The sequence below is a fragment of the Myotis lucifugus genome, unplaced genomic scaffold (genome assembly GCF_000147115.1).
Source record: "Myotis lucifugus unplaced genomic scaffold, Myoluc2.0 scaffold_228, whole genome shotgun sequence".
In the NCBI taxonomy this organism is placed as follows: domain Eukaryota; kingdom Metazoa; phylum Chordata; class Mammalia; order Chiroptera; family Vespertilionidae; genus Myotis; species Myotis lucifugus.
Window position 1 is genome coordinate 1,879,226 of NW_005871276.1, and position 15,843 is coordinate 1,895,068.

The following is a 15,843-nucleotide window of genomic DNA, read 5'->3' on the forward strand; positions in this document are numbered from 1 at the left end:
CCTGACGGGGAACCAAGCAGTGACTCCTGGTCATAGATCAACACTCAACCACTGAGCCTAACGGACCAGGACAACTGATTTCTTCTTTTTCTTTCTTTTTTTTTTTTTTTTAAGAGAGAGAGGGAAAAAAAACACCTTTTCAAGTTCATGGCAAGGTCAGAAGAAATGGCTGCTAGCTACTCAGCAACTCCTTTTCCTTGGGACATTGTTTATGCCTCTCTTTCAAGAGCACATTGTGAAATCTCCGGGTAAATATCTGATTGGACAGGCTTGCCGCCACATTCACTGCGAACCGGAGGGCGTTTTGCCTGCCCTGCTCAGTGCTGGATTCTGCACGTCTCCTGGAAAAGGCGATGGCATCGCTGGCCCCTGAAGCAGGTAGGAGCGGCCGTGATCCAGTCCCCGGGGGCTCGCCAAGGGACTCTGGGCTTCAACAGACTGGCCACGTTTGTGGCTTCGTTAACAGCGGGGAGCAGCAGAAATTAACGTTCTCAGGGAGACGGAATATCCCTCATATTTACCCCCAATGCATCCTGCAGTTTGGGAATTTGATTTTCAGTGTGTATCATTTGACTGCTTTTCTACAAGAAGAAAACCCTACTTTATTAACATCAAAAAGATTGTTCTGGTTCAAAGGAGCTATCAGATGGCATTCCTTTACATGTGACCCTGGAGAAATATTTTAAACTTACCGGGTATGATCAGTTTATCAAAGGGTAACATTTTGCCTCTGATTTCCTCCTCCTCCTCCTCCTCGTCTTCTAATAAAACAAAATAGACATCGTTGTCATACTTACGGGAAGGCGGGGGTGGGTGGGAAGAGACCAACCACAGATCTTGTGTGCATATATGCATCACCCAGGGACACAGACAATAGTGTGGTGAAGGCCTGGGGCAGGGGTGGGGCTAGAAGTGGTCAAGGGGGAAAAAGGGGACATCTGTAATACTTTTAACAATAAAGATTTAAAAAATACATCGTCATGTTTGTTACCTATTATTACTATGGGTACCTCGAAAAAATTATTTTTTTTTATTTTACAAAAATCTTTATTGTTCAAAAATATAACAATTTTGCCCTGGCCAGTTTGGCTCAGTGGATAGAGCGTCGGCCTGCAGACTGAAGGGTCCCAGGTTCGATTCTGGTCAAGGGCATGTACCTTGGCTACGGGCACATCCCCAGTAGGGGGTGTGCAGGAGGCAGCCGATCGATGTTTCTCTCTCATGGATGTTTCTAACTCTCTATCCCTCTCCCTCCTTTCTGTAAAAAATCAATAAAATTTATATAAAAAATATAACAATTTTAACTAGCAGTCACTAATTTTAATTGCGTGGCTATTACTCTGAGGAGTAGACTTGCTCCTTGTCTGAATGTTCACATTCAAAACAGGGGGCGCGCTCCGACTTACTGTTGAACAGGTCTTTGGCTTGGTCGTAGGTCTTGGGGAATCCATCCAAAATGTAACCTTGATTCCTGCAAGGCATAGATTTCAGCTTTTCTTTTACAAACCGAATTACATATTGATCTTCCAGTCGGCCTAATAAAAAGAAAAAATATATATATATGACTGTGGAGTCACCTTCTGTATAGGGTTACACGCTGCCGTCCCCTGAAAAATTATCATGCAGTCCCTTATTTTTCCCTTCAAGTGACAAATAGGTGGTTGGGGATTTCGAACACAGCACGCGAATTCCAGTGCACAATCAAATAGGAGCACCCAGTGAGCCTGTTTCCGCGAAAGAAGAGAGGCAAACGCGGATGCTGGCATTTCCAGAATGTTTGTGTGGTCACAGCTCCTGGGTGTAGAAGGACATGAAGTGTGCGGAGAAATCCAGAGTGCTCCCATTTACCAGTAGGGTTTACTCGGTTGTACTTGGATAGGATACCCCTATAGCCTTATACGTACTGGTACATGCTTCTGTTGTACGAATTGAAGTGGTACTCATGTGTGTCGCTAGCACATGACGTATCACTACGAGGTGCCCAATACACAGCTGCTGCCTTTGAATAAAAATCAAGGTTGAGCTGAGCCTCAAAGGCACCTTTCTCTTTTAAGCTGCTGAAAAGTCCCAGCTGGTGTGGCTCAGTGGTTGAGCTTCGACCTATGAACCAGGAGGTTACGGTTTGATTCCCTGTCCGGGCACATGCCTGGGTTGCGGGCTCGATCCCCAGTAGGGGGCATGCAGGAGGCAGCCCATCCATGATTCTCTCTCATCATTGATGTTTCTCTCTCTCTCTCTCTCTCTCTCTCTCTCTCTCTCTCTCTCCCTTCCTCTCTGTAATCAATAAAAATATCTTCTTACCCCACACACTTGAACTATATAAAGTGAGCAACAGGAATCTAACTGGCACGCCAGAGGTTTAACCATGTTCCTGGTCTGGCTGCATTGTCAGAGGCCGACGGGAGTGGAATTATGTGTGAACAGGACGTGGAGGTGCCTCATGGCGGGGTTGCGACATCTGTCTTGCTGGAATCGTTAGAGTCATACAGTCACAAATGGGGCCATGTTAGGGACACGCAAGCTCACCTGTGTGTCCCCATGCTGCGAAATTTCCCTGTGGGTCTGTGCGGTGCGCCCCAAGTCTTGTTTTGTTCAAACATAATCAAGGCCCATGTTCTAGTTTCTGATAAATATGATGAAGGGTTTTTGGACAAACTAGAGGGGGTTGAGGAAATCTCCCAAGCTTGCAGGAAGTGGTGGGTGGCTGGGAAGAGGGAGTGGGGGCGCACTTGCTGTTCCGAAGACTTTCCCTCCCCCAGAGACCTCGTCCTCTGCCCTCTCCCAGGGCCCCTCCAGGCAGAGGCTGCTGAGCCACACTGGCCCCTTGCATCTGGGAGGAACGGCCTCCGGCCAAGGCCAAAGACAGCCCTTCTTGAGCTTGGGCAGTGACTTCTCAACGTGGTGCTGCCCCTACTGTAACTCTCCTACGTGGTCCCCTCCCCGGGCGTGGAGAGAGCCCGGCTGGTGCGTCACGCCAGGCTGTTACAGGAAGTCCGGGTCAGACTGTCGGGCCCTGGCAGAGAGCTGCTATCTAGGTCCCTGTCTACAAACATCGTGCGGGCTTGTCTCGTCCGGTTAGCTCCAACACCCGCGGGTCTTGCCTCTCTTCTGGGTGGGGGTGGCATCGGTCACCAGCCCCAGCGTTCTCTTTCTGTCCTTACACCTTGGGCTTAAAGTGTGTGTACACATGGCCACATACACCCGTGGATTCCTACATTTCCAGGTCTCCCACCCTTAATTTTTTATATTTTTTAGAAAAATTTTATGAGTTTATCTGAGCCAAACAGATGCCATGTCAGGAAGCAAGATCTCACATGCTCCTCCCCCTGTAATGCGGCCGGGCCCGATTTCCTCCCACAGGGGTCCCCACCGTGGGCACCTCCTCTCGGGTGTTCTCCTCTCCCCTAAAGGGTGGGAGCCAGGGCGCTGTTAGACTCTAAACTGGGAGAGAGACTCCCAGTGTCTCTGAGTGAGGCAGAAGCTGAGTTGCATCTCAAAGCCTTTGTGTTTTCTGCTCACCTTCCTGTTCCTCTGAGAAATCTCTCTAAATGCCATCCCCCTCCCCCAGCCCAGCCCACACCAGAGCAGAAACCAAACAGCTGCTTTCAGTGGACACTCAGTGTATGCTAACACCGTTTTCTCCGCCTCTGAAAACCAGATTGGCATGGCCTGGGCAGGCGGGGAGGAGGCCGGAGGGCATGGAGGGACAAGCGTCTTGAAGATGAGTGGCTGGGAAGAGGCCCGCCTGGAGGAGCCTGGAGGAGCCTGGAGGATGTGAGGGCCAGAAGAGCAGAGGTGGGCGGGCACTCAGGGGCAGGGCCTCAGGGTAAGGCGGGGGACGTCCTCTGTGGCCCACAGAAGCACAACACCAGGAAGGAGCAGCAAGCGCCCAGCGTCCTGTCACCCAGGGCAGTTTCCCCTGTCCCTCCCTCACGCCAGCCCTGGGGGATCAGAAACAGCCACCAGCAAGAGGGGAGAAGTAAACAGAGAGAAGAAACCAGATGTGCTGATAAGTCGGCCAGGGCAGAAACTCCACTGGACGAGTCCACACTACGGGCTGCCCTGCAGATGATACTAATACACCCAGTGTGATGGAAGAACTCCGCTGTCTGGGTATAAAAATGAAATGGTGCTGTTGTTTTTTTAATCCTCCCCTGAGGATCTTTTTCCCATTTCTTTTTTAGAAAGAGGGGAAGGGAGGGAGGTGAAGGGAAGAGAAAGAGAGACCATCGACCTGAGAGAGACACACCGATTGGCAGCCTCCTGCACGTGCCCCACTAGGGGCCAGGGATGACCCTGCGATGGAGGTACGTGCCCTTGGCCAGGAATTGAACCTGCGACCCTTCGGTCCGTGGGCTGACGACGCCCCAACCGCTGAGCCAAACCGGCCGGGGCGAAATGGTTTTCTTTTTCTAATAACTACTGACTGGCGGTGTTCCTGCTGGGGAGCCAGCTCCCTTGGAAACATCTCCGTTCCACGCCCAGTCTGCGGTGATATGAACGGACTTCGTAAAGCATGACTGGCCAAGGAGGCCGCTGACTTATCACCTAGGGTGGCGGTGGGACCGGCCTTGACCTCCTTCCTGGGGTGGGAAAAGTGAGCCCAGGTTTTGACCTTAGAGTGACACTTGACTGTAATGAGTTTGTTCCATAAACTGGTTAAAAGTGCCAAGTGAGAGCCCTAACCCGTTTGGCTCAGTGGATAGAGCGGCGGCCTGCGGACTGAAGGGTCCCAGGTTCGATTCTGGTCAAGGGGCATGTACCTGGGTTGTGGGCACATCCCCAGTAGCGGGTGTGCAGGAGGCAGCTGATCAATGTTTCTCTCTCATCGATGTTTCTAACTCTCTATCCCTCTCCCGTCCTCTCTGTAAAAAAAAAATTACCAAGTGAGTATGGATGGAAAGGGGTTCTATGAAAAGTAACATCGCAGGGCGCTCTCATCATCAATTCCTAAGCGGGCAGGTCGCGGTGGGTAGTCACGCCCCAGGAACATCCTAGTGAAAGGTGACCAGCCAGCCCCGTCCATTGCTCTTGTGCCTCTAGAAGTGCCTGAAGTGCTTGTAATACCCTTGGGAGAGGGGAGTAACACTCCAGAGAGCAAGTAATCTCGTTAACTCCCCTGTAATTCAGTCCCCCCCCCCCACTTGCTTCCTCCCTCCTCCAGATAATCTCCCTTATCCTCTCTCCTTAATCTCGAATGAAGAAACGCTGCCCACTGTTGTCCCCGGAGCATTGAGATCTTGCTCCCTGGCATATGTCCTCATGAGAGTTTGGCTCAGACTCTTAGAGAAATTCTCTACAGGTTTGGATGTTTCTTATGTCCAAACATGAGGAGGAACGTTTTCCCATTGATTTGTATTCCTTCCTGCATTAACGATGGTCCTCCTTATTCATCAATTTTTTTTCTATTAAGGATTTAATGATTTTCTTCCTAGTTTGCCTGAGTATTTTATTTTATGTTTTTATTTTTTAAAATATATTTTCATTGATTTCAGAGAGGAAGGGAGTGGGAGAGAGAGATAAAAACATCGATGATGAGAGAGAATCATGGATCGGCTGCCTCCTGCACAACCAACACTGGGTATCGAGCCTGCAACCCGGGCATGTGCCCTGACCGGGAATTGAACTATGACCTCCTGGTTCATAGATCAACGCCCAACCACTGAGCCATGCTGGCTGGGCTGCCTGAGTATTTTATATACTAGATTATATTCCAGTCAAGGGCATATGCCTGGGTTGTGGGCTCAATCCCCAGTAGGGGGCGTGCAAGAGGCAGCCAATCACTGATTCTCTCTATCATGATGGTCTATCTCTCTCTCCCTCTCCCTTCCTCTCTGAATTCAATAAAAACATATTTTTTAAAAAGATTATTAACTCTGTCATATTGGTGGCAAGTATTTTTTTTCCTGGTTTGTTTTTTGCCCTTTAATTAATGATTGTCGATGCTTATAAAAGATTTATGACTATACATTTCATTTTTTAAACATAGATAGTTCTTTCCATCTTATTTTTTAAAATATATTTTTATTGATTTTTAGCAAGAGAGGAAGGGAGAGGGAGAAAGAGAAACATCGATGTGAGGGTAGAACATCCATCACCTGCCTTCTGCACGCCCCCAACTGGGGATGGCACCTGCCACCTGGGCATGTGCCCTGACTGGGAAGCCTTCCCACACAGGACCACACCCAACCACTGAGCCACACAGCCAGGGCCTTTCCCGTCTCACGATCAATCACCAGAATATTAATGGTGACTTTTTTTTTCCCCTGGGAGGGGAGATTATAAACGACATTTCTTTGTGGTTCTTATAATTTCTATACTTAACTTATAATAGCAAACGAATAGTCTTTTATAACAAAGAAGGGGAATTGGAAAGACTCCCAGACCGAATTAGAAAAATAAAATAAATTAAAAAATAAAAATGTTGTGCTGTTTACTTGGAGGAAAAGCAAACAAAAAAGCCCTGGTTCACAGACCCACGGCCCCTGTGCAGTGCGGGGTGTGTGTGTGTGTGTGTGTGTGTAGAGGGAGTGGGGGGGGGTGGGGAGAGGTGGGGGGAGCCGTTACCTGCGTTCTGCTCCATGCTCTCCTTGATGCCGTCCAGCAGCTCCTGCGCGTCCTCCACGTTCTCCTCTTCCTCCTCCTCCTCCTCGTCTTCTTCCCCTCCTTCCCCTCCGAACTTGGGGGCCACGATGGCCTCCTGCACACCACAGGGCCCTCCAGTTGGCTGGTGCCCTGCACTGGTTTGCTACTCACTAGCCTCCTGCCACGGGGCGGGGGGGGGTGGGGGCATAGGGGAAATCTCTGACCTAAAATTGCTCTAAGGAAATAAAGCCTTTCTTTAAAAAAGCGCTCAGCAAAGAAGCTGGCCACACCCTGAGAAACGTACATCAAGAATAAAAGCAAAGAAAAAGCTTACAAAGGTGTCACAACCCAAGTGCCCCGCGATAGAGGAGTGGCTAAGGGAGATCGGAGCGCATACGCAGGGGAATACTACTCAGCATGGGAAAGGGTGGGACAGCGCCGCTGGCAGCAACACGGACGGACCCTGAGAGCGTTATGCTGAGAAAGAAGTCATTCAGAAGAAGCTGAGAACCCATGACTTCACTCATACGTGGGACATAAAGCGGAAACTCGAGAACACGGACAGCCGTGTGGTGGTTGCCAGAGGGAAGGGGTGGGGGAGGAGGGGGTCCTAACATATGGCGACTTTGGGTGGTGGGCACAGGGTACAGCTCTTGTAACACAGAAGCCCACACCTGACACCTGTATGTTCATGTTGACCGACATCACCCCCATCAATTTAATAAGTAAGTAAGTAAATAAAGGTTCCACTCGCCCTGACCGGTTTGGCTCAGGGGATAGAGCGTCGGCCTGCAGACTGAAGGGTCCCAGGTTCGATTCCGGTCAAGGGCATGTACCTGGGTTGCGGGCACATCCCCAGAGGGGGTGTGCAGGAGGCAGCTGATCGATGTTTCTCTCTCATCGATATTTCTCACTCTCTACCCCTCTCCCTTCCTCTCTGTAAAAAATCAATAAACTATATTTTAAAAAATAAATAAATAAAGGTTCCACTCAACAGGGAGAACAGGAGATATACTTTGAGCAACAGCTGGCGACAGACTGAACTCCAGGGCCACCCCTGGGGATGGCTTCCGTCTCTCGGAGCAGAACCCGTGGGCCTGGGAGCTGTCACAGCGGGGCCAACGACCACGGCCCCCCGAGAGGGACAGAGCCCTGTGCAGGATGTCACGTGCCGCCAGTGGCTTCGTTAGCGCACGGCGAGGGAAAGCATTTTTTAAAACAGGGACGTCCCCCGGGAGGGGTGAAAAGCGATACCAGCTTTGCTATGGCCTCGGCGATGACGTCCTTCAGTTTGATGTGGTGGATCTTGTAGTACTTGGCCAGCACCTCCGCGACGCTGGACTTGCCCACGGCGGGCGGGCCGAGGATGCAAACCTTGATGGGCTGAGAGAGGAGAGCCAGGCTCACTAGCCAGCTGGGCACGGCCGGCAGCGACCGAGCACTGGTCCCGCCAGGGGGCGCATCAGCGCTCGGATCCCTGCGGTCCCTTCCTCCACTCGCGCAGTGAGCATGGCGGGGCGTGGGGAAGGCGGCACTCGGCACTCGGGTACGTGCCCGGGGAGAGGGCCAGAGGATCGAGAGAGAAAGTCCGCGCGCATGGCCTGCCACCAGCTTCACAGCTGTGGCGCTGCTGCTCCTGGAAAGACAACTAAGACGCTGACGAGTGTCTGCTCTCGGGGACGTAGTGCCCAACTTATTGCCTCGTGAATATTGTTTCTGGACTGAACTTGGTCGTTAATTATCGCTCCTTTTGAACACAGATAATTTGCTCTAGTTTTAAGCCCGGCCGCCGTGGCTCAGTGCTTGATCATCGACCCATGAACCAGGAGGTCACGGTTCGATTCCCGGGCAGGACGGGGGGTGCAGGAGGCAACCAATCAATGTGTCTCTCTTACATCGATGTTTCTGTCTCTCCCCCTCCCTTCAATTCTCTCTGAAAATCAAAGGAAAAATATCCTCAGGTGAGGATTAAAAAACAAACAAACAAAAAAACATTTTTCTTATGTAATGTTCACTGTCACCTTTGTAGGGCTTCCCTGGAATAAATCTAAAGATCTGGCCAAGTGCTGCTTCAGAGAGGGGTGTGGAGGCTGGTCCGCAGGCCATTCTAGCTGAGCTCGCGTCCTAGCTCGGATGAGCCCCTGACTAGCCACGTGGCCGTGAAGAAGTTGCTCCGTCTCTCGGAGCCTTGGTTTTCACATCTGTACTAAGGAGATACGAGTATCTTCCTTGAACAGTTGTGATGATGCAAATGACTGGCGAATCTCCTGGCCAATAGGATGGAAGTGAGAATCAGACTTCTTCCCCTCCCCCCTTCCCCCTTCCCCCTCCCCCCTCCCCCCATATGTACACCTGGGCCTGAAGCAGGCCGGCAGTAAGACACTAGATTTCTTTTCCTTACGTCGACAGCCCTGTGACAAGTCAGTCTCCAACTTGCTATCGTGTCCCGTGTGTGTCAAGCATAACAGTCAGCGTCTATGTCAACTTTAAAAGTGTTACTGTCCGGTGGACAGGATTGAGATGATGCCCAGGTCGATGCTAAGGCCTGGACAAACGGGTCCACCCTGGAAAAGGCACCGGGCTTTAGAAACTGGGGCCCGGGAGAGGGGACGTGCTCCCGTGGCCAGGACGGCACGGAGCGCTGAGGCGGGGGGGCTCCGGTTACCAGCAGCCCTCGGCTTTGCTTGTACTCTCTGAGGACGTTGCCGATGTTCTCCACGAAGCCCGTCTGGGACACCCAGCGGATGTTGAAGTTCTCCTTCACGTAGAGCGCCTCCATGCGCAGGTTGAGCAGCAGGTGGTCGATGCTGTCTTGCTGCGAGGTAAAGGCACATGAGAGACTTGTCTCTTTCCGGTGATGGCTCTAGCAGGCCCAGATCTATTATCATGAAAGCAGACTCTGTACCCCACCACCCACGACGGCCCCTCGTGCAGCGCTGGGAGTGGGAGGAGGGGCAGCAGCCTGCCGTTACACGAGCCGCTCGGAGGAGGAAGGTACTGGAAGTCCCAGTATAAAGCTTCTTCTAAAAATGTTTAATTATGCTCTAGCCGGTTTAGCTCACTGGATAGAGCATCGGCCTGGGGACTGAAGAGTCCCAGGTTCGATTCCGGTCAAGGGCATGTACCTTGGTTGCAGGCACATCCCCAGTAGGGGGTGTGCAGGAGGCAGCTGGTCGATGCTTCTCTCTCATCGATGTTTCTGACTCTCTACCCCTCTCCCTTCTTTGCTGTAAAATCAATAAAATATATATTTAAAAAAATGTTTAATTGCATCTCATGGTTCAAAAGCCCCCAAGAACAGCCTGGCCGGCGTGGCTCAGCGGTTGAGCATCGACCTATGAGCCAGGAGGTCACAGTTCAATTCCCGGTCAGGCCCGGGTTGAGGGCTCAATCCCCGGTATCGGGCGAGCAGGAGGCAGCTGATCGATGATTCTCTCTCATCATTTCTCTCTCTCTCTCTCTCTCTCTCTCTCTCTCTCTCTCTCTTCCCCTTCCCCTCTGAGGTCAATAAAACTACATTTTTAAAAAATCCCCGAAAACAAAAGTAGAGGGAAATGGCCCCTTGGGCGCCACGGCCACCCACCCACCTCGGCTCCCCCAGGGATGCCAGCGCTTTCAGAAACATCCTCAAAGGCAGTGTTTTGATCCATTCATTCCTAAAAAATTACACCCTAAAGCTGCAGCCGAAGAGCACGCTGCGTGGCGAAGGCTGCATTGCTTTCCGTGGGGGTGGAATCAGAATCTCCGCCTCCCGTGAAGTTTAGGAAGAGGCCGGAGAGGATGACACCTGGCGTCTGAACACCACTGTCCAGCGAACAGCTTTTAAGTACATTTTCTGGCTATGGCCTCGGAGAGTTCAGGACGGAAAACAGGCTCGCAGGGGAGAGGAGAGACAGGAGAGGAGAGGGGAGGGGAGGGGAGGAAGGGGAGAAGGAGGGGGAGGAGTAGGGGGAGGAGGAGGGGGAGGAGGAGGAGGAATAGGGGGAGGAGGGGAAGGAGTAGGGGGAGGAGGAGGAGGTGGAGAGAGCGTTGCTTTAGGGCTGATGGCTGGCTGCCTGGAGGAGCATGGGAGCCAGGCATCCTGACCCCAAACCCCTCAGCTACCCGCCACCCGGGAAAAGGGAAGAGGAAGAGAATCGCATATACTGACTGTTAGGTCCTTGGATAGGAAAGCGTTCTCTTTGAGCACTTTCTGGACCTTCCCAGGGCCGGTGTTCCTACTGATGCACTGCGAGAGGAAAGGGGACGTGTTACTGGCTTACCTGCCAGGTTGTAATATACGAGCCCCCAGATGAATGCAAGCGGAACTGAGTGCGGATAAAAGAAAATGCTGCACAGCAGAGGGGCGTGCACGGAGGGTGGCCGTTCCTGCGCTGTGTGTGCGCGCTTCACTGTCCCCCTGCGCGCCAGGACGGGGAAGAGAACGGGAAAGGCCTGGGAAAGGCCTGGCTCCTGCCCTGAGACTGCTCCCGTCGGAAAGGCGGGCAGACCTGTGTGCACAGGTGTGTGCTGTTTGCAGCTCGCAAAGGGGGTGCAGGTGGGGAGCTGGGTTTTAAGGCTGTTGTTCTACATGAGGAGGCCCGGCCTCGTTTGCACGCCTCTATACTTAGAGGCGGGACGGCTTAGGAAACGCCGTCAAGCGGGGGACTCGAGGGCTGTACCTTGACCAAGTCCTCCAGGGTCTGGACAGAGTCGTCCACGGCGACCAGGTAGTGGACCTTCGGCACGTGGTCTATCACGTTCTGGATCACCCTGCAGACGCCAGGGAAGGCCGTCCGTCACCGGAGGAGAAAAGCCGAGAGAGGTAGTAAACAGGCTGGCAGGCCTGGTTTTCAGGATGTCGAACATTCCTTCCCATCGTTAGAACCCGATGACGCAATCAAGTAAAACCTCTGCAGAACAGACGGGCGCACTCAGCCCTCCGAGCCCAGGGTGAACGCTGGCTGCTGCAGGCTGGGTGCTGCCTGGAGGAGACGCTTACACGATCCAGGGGATGCTTCTTTTAGAAAAATAACACAACTGAAGATTGGGGCCTCGGAGGAGACCCGTGCGGGGGAGGGGTCCTACAGCTTCATTTCCCCCCAGTAAACCCGGGATGGGGACCAATTTACTCGTGGCCAGTGGATGAGAGTAAGAGTGGAATCTGGAAGCCAGAACCTCAGGGAGGAGCTGTAACTGTCCCCTTAATGGGGAAGTGGTGGGGGGGGAGGGGGGTGAGTAGAGGGGTGGCAGAATAAAGCCCATGGAACCCAACATGTAGACCCGACGAACCACAAGCAAAGTGAACCATCTTTTGACTCGTGTTCAAGTCGGGGTCCGCAAAGCTGGAGAGGGTCTCCAGACCTGTCCGGGGCACAGAGTTGGGGAACTCTGCGAGTGTGAAAAACATGTTAAGCCCGGCCCTCATGGCTCAGTGGTTGAGCATCGACCTATGGACCAGGAGGTCATGGCTCGATTCTTGGCCAGGGCACATGCCCAGGTTGCGGGCTTGATCCCCAGTGGGGGGCGTGCAGGAGGCAGCCAATCCATGATTCTCTGTCATCATTGATGTTTCTCTCTCTCTCTTCCTTCCCCCCTAAAATCAATAAAAATATATGTATTTTAAAAAAGACAACACACCCATGTGTTAATTTAACTGCAGTTGCCAAAACCAATCTGCTTCAGCTTTCGCGTTGCCTACCTGACTCCTGGACGTCTCACCTGGGACAAAAGCAGGAGGAACGAGGCCCCCAGCATGCACATGCCGTGTTCCTCCTTTTCCGGAGCTGTGCACCCGCCGACCAGGCGTTTAAAGGATGAACCCGAACTCGTCATGGGAAGTGTGGGGCTTTTAGGGGGTGGACACTGTTTCCTCAGATGCACGTGGCGGTAACAACAGAACCTTCCGCACCGCGTTGTGGTGAAGAATAAACACAGTGACACAGGGTCCTAGCCCTCGGTGAGAGCTCGACAAACGAGCACATCAACCCACACGTTCGTCCGTGAATTCGCGGGCAGTGGTGTCTCCGGGAGGCGAATACTCACCCTGCGAGATCGAGCACGTGAATGGCCGGAATTACATTGGTTCCGTCTCCAAAAACAGGCAGTGCAGGGACCTCGCCCAGCCAAGCCAACTGCAAGGAAGACAAGTGCAAAGCGTGTTCCCCTGGGCACACGTGTGTGACGTGACGGTTGCAGCTCACACCGCGCCGCAGCCAGAGGCACCCGAGGGACCGCCTGCCTGATGTCATGGTCCTCGGAGGACGCCTCAGGGAGAGGTTTGGTAGATCGGTTCTGATGAGACGGGTCAAATCCCATGTAAGAGAAATAAAGTGCAACAGCAGAGCTGAAACACTTTTCTAAACACCTATAATCCCATCAGCTGTCTTTAATAGCCAACTGCGTGTTGCCTGCGTGGAGAGAAAATGCCTACGTCAGCACCGTGTGTTTGAATGAAAGGAGATCTGCCTCACTCTTCATTGTCCTGAGAGTGGTGACTAGAAGGGCCAATACTGGGAAAGAAAAAAAGGGGGCTATGGTCGACACCCTTATTTCACTGGACGTTCTGCTGCTAGACTGGCACAGCCACGCCTAGAAGCAATCAGAAATATCTTCAGATGGTATCACCTTCCTGTAGAATTTTTAAAATCCTCATAGTCATTGAAAAGTCATACCTTGAAAAAGAAATGTAAGATGCCTCCTTCCGCTCCATACTGAAGTCCGGTAGCAACTACGTAAGTCGCGAATTTTTTGACCTAAGAGGTAAAATACAGGGGAAAAAAGCGAAGTGTGATATTATCAATCCCATTGAACCGGATTATTTCTGCGGTTAAAAATGAGCACTTCAGGAAGGCTCATGTCATGGCCTCCTTGAGGCTATGAAAGTTTTGTTTAAGACAGAAATAGTGTCCTCCAAAGGGGATAATGGGTCTTGGCTGATGTGGCCCCGTTGGTTGGGCGTCGTCCAATGCAGCAAAAGATTGCTTGTTCGATTTCCTAATGGGTAGGAAAGTGGCTATAAATTCTAATGCCATGTGGTTTCCTTCAAATATTTTATGCCCACAGTGTTTGTATTGACAAAGTAAAAAAAATAAATAAATAATAATAATAGTAGTAGAACAGAACTTGAACTTGGGCACAAAGTTCCTAATGTAATATCCCCTAATACCACTAGGTGTCACCTTAGAGCTATTATTATATACCACTTGGGCAGGCCTTCGGCCAATGGGGAAAACCCAGTGGATGGAATCTAGGGGTTTGGGGCTCTAGTTAAGCCCTACAGAAGCTCAGTGAGGATGCTGATAAGAGCACTTAGTTCGCAGAATTTTGAGGATTATTTGTGAGGCACATGAGGACGGCACGAGGTACCCTAAGTAAAACAGTTAGCACTGTTCCTGGCAACCACTGACAAGCCTGCAATTTTCGCTGTTAGATTACTTATTCAACAGCAGGACATTCCTGTCATCTATTTTGATAAACTGTAAGAGAAATAAAATAATTTCATTTATACATATGATCAATGTTGCTGCAACTGAAGGCCAATAAGCTACTGTCATTGTTTACATGAACTTCTCAGCTATGCGGACGTCCCAGCAACCGGTGGCCGGGTGTGTGGAGATCAACTTTCCTGAATGATGGAGCTCTGGAGTCAGAAACCAAACGCAACCCAACCCGCAGGCCGATGGATCTAGGTTTGAGTCACTGCTCTAGCACTGGACCCGCCTACCCAGTGTCCACATCCGTGAAATGGGGTAATTGCGCACGTCTACAATTCTGCTGCTGTGAGGAGCAGGTCAGACGGGCCAGACAGCGCTCAGACTGGTGCTCAGTAAACCCTGCCTACGTGACCTTGAGCAAGTTGCTTAACCCCCAGGAGCCTGTCTCCTTATTTGTAACATGAGGTTAGTATGCGCTTTTCAGAGTTGTCAGAAACAAACAAGAGAGATTCTTGAAAAAGGGAAAATGTGATCCCCTCCCCTCCCCGTTCCAACTCGGAGTTATTTGCTGCTTCTGGGCTGAGCAACCCTTCGGACCCACAGACGCCTTGGTAGGTAGGAGCTTGCGTTTTATGGGGACCAGATACAAGTTTTCAACTTAGTGGGCTGGACCAGAACCTGGGTCAGGACAGTGCATCTTGGGGTGAGCCTGAAGCTCAGAAATCTGTGGGTGTAAGGACGAGGAAACGGAACACAGATGTTTAAAGAGCTGAGATGACGTATAAAAAAGCATGCGGGACAGTCCTGGCCATGCCTATGGCACGCTGCCTCAAAAAAAAACCACACACGGTTCTTGCCCAACTGGTGTGGCTAGTGGTTGAGTGACGACCTATGAACCAGGAGGTCACAGTTCAATTCCTGGTCAGGGCACATGCCTGGGTTGCAGGCTCAATCCCCAGTGTGGGGTGTGCAGGAGGCAGCTGATCCATGATTTTCTCTCATCATTGATGTTTCTATCCCTCTCTCCCTCTCCCTTCCTCTCTCTCTGAAATCAATAAAAGCATGTTTGTTTGTTTTTTAAAAAAATGTGGCCTGAAATGTGTAAAAACTCCAGAACTTTTCTTACCCAAAATGCTCTACTACTTTAGACTTACATTTTTTCCAAATTTGAGAACCATTTTCTCAGCATTTATGTGGTCCAGAAAATTAGGATGGTGCTTTCTCCTTCGATAATCCTCTTCAGTAAACGGAACCTCAGAATCTTCCTATGAAAGAAAACAGGGCCAAACTCGATGTGTTAGAGCAGTGGTTCTCAACCTCTTGCCCTTTAAATACAGTTCCTCATGTTGTGACCCAACCATAACATTATTTTCGTTGCTACTTCACAACTGTAATTTGCTACTGTTATGAATCGTAATGTAAATATCTGCTATGCAGGATGGTCTTAGGCGACCCCTGTGAAAGGGTCGTTCGACCGCCAAAGGGGTCGCGACCCACAGGTTGAGAACCGCTGCTTTAAGCCCAAATAAAGTATTCTAAAAACTGCTTCTCATTTATTTATTTTTTTGTTAATCCTCACGTGAGGATATTTTTCCATTGATTTTTAGAGAGTGGACGAGAGGGGGAGAGACAGAGAGAAACATCAATGTGAGGGAGACACATCGATTGGTTGCCTCTGCCCTCATTGGTTTTCTCCGCCCCGACCAGGCCTGGGATGGAGCCTGCAACTGAGGTACGTGCCCTTGACCGGAATCAAACCCACGACCCTTCAGTCCAGCGGTTCTCACCCTGTGGGTCACGACCCCTTTGGCGGTCGAACGACCCTTTCACAGGGGTCGCCTAA

The 15,843-nt window shown here is 51.2% G+C and overlaps 1 protein-coding gene across 1 annotated transcript in view; it reads right to left on the reverse strand.

The window, feature by feature from the left end:
* The window catches only part of AK7 (adenylate kinase 7), a 37,815-nt gene that overhangs the window by 9,565 nt on the left and 12,407 nt on the right, over nucleotides 1-15,843 (reverse strand). Inside the window, exons 5-14 of the mRNA XM_006098286.3 lie at nucleotides 15,155-15,265; nucleotides 13,239-13,319; nucleotides 12,610-12,698; nucleotides 11,247-11,337; nucleotides 10,736-10,813; nucleotides 9,251-9,400; nucleotides 7,840-7,968; nucleotides 6,568-6,700; nucleotides 1,407-1,535; nucleotides 693-761 (exon numbers count right to left, since the gene is read on the reverse strand). Coding sequence (XP_006098348.1) covers nucleotides 693-761; nucleotides 1,407-1,535; nucleotides 6,568-6,700; nucleotides 7,840-7,968; nucleotides 9,251-9,400; nucleotides 10,736-10,813; nucleotides 11,247-11,337; nucleotides 12,610-12,698; nucleotides 13,239-13,319; nucleotides 15,155-15,265 — 1,060 coding nt within the window. The remainder of the gene's footprint in view (nucleotides 1-692; nucleotides 762-1,406; nucleotides 1,536-6,567; nucleotides 6,701-7,839; nucleotides 7,969-9,250; nucleotides 9,401-10,735; nucleotides 10,814-11,246; nucleotides 11,338-12,609; nucleotides 12,699-13,238; nucleotides 13,320-15,154; nucleotides 15,266-15,843) is intronic.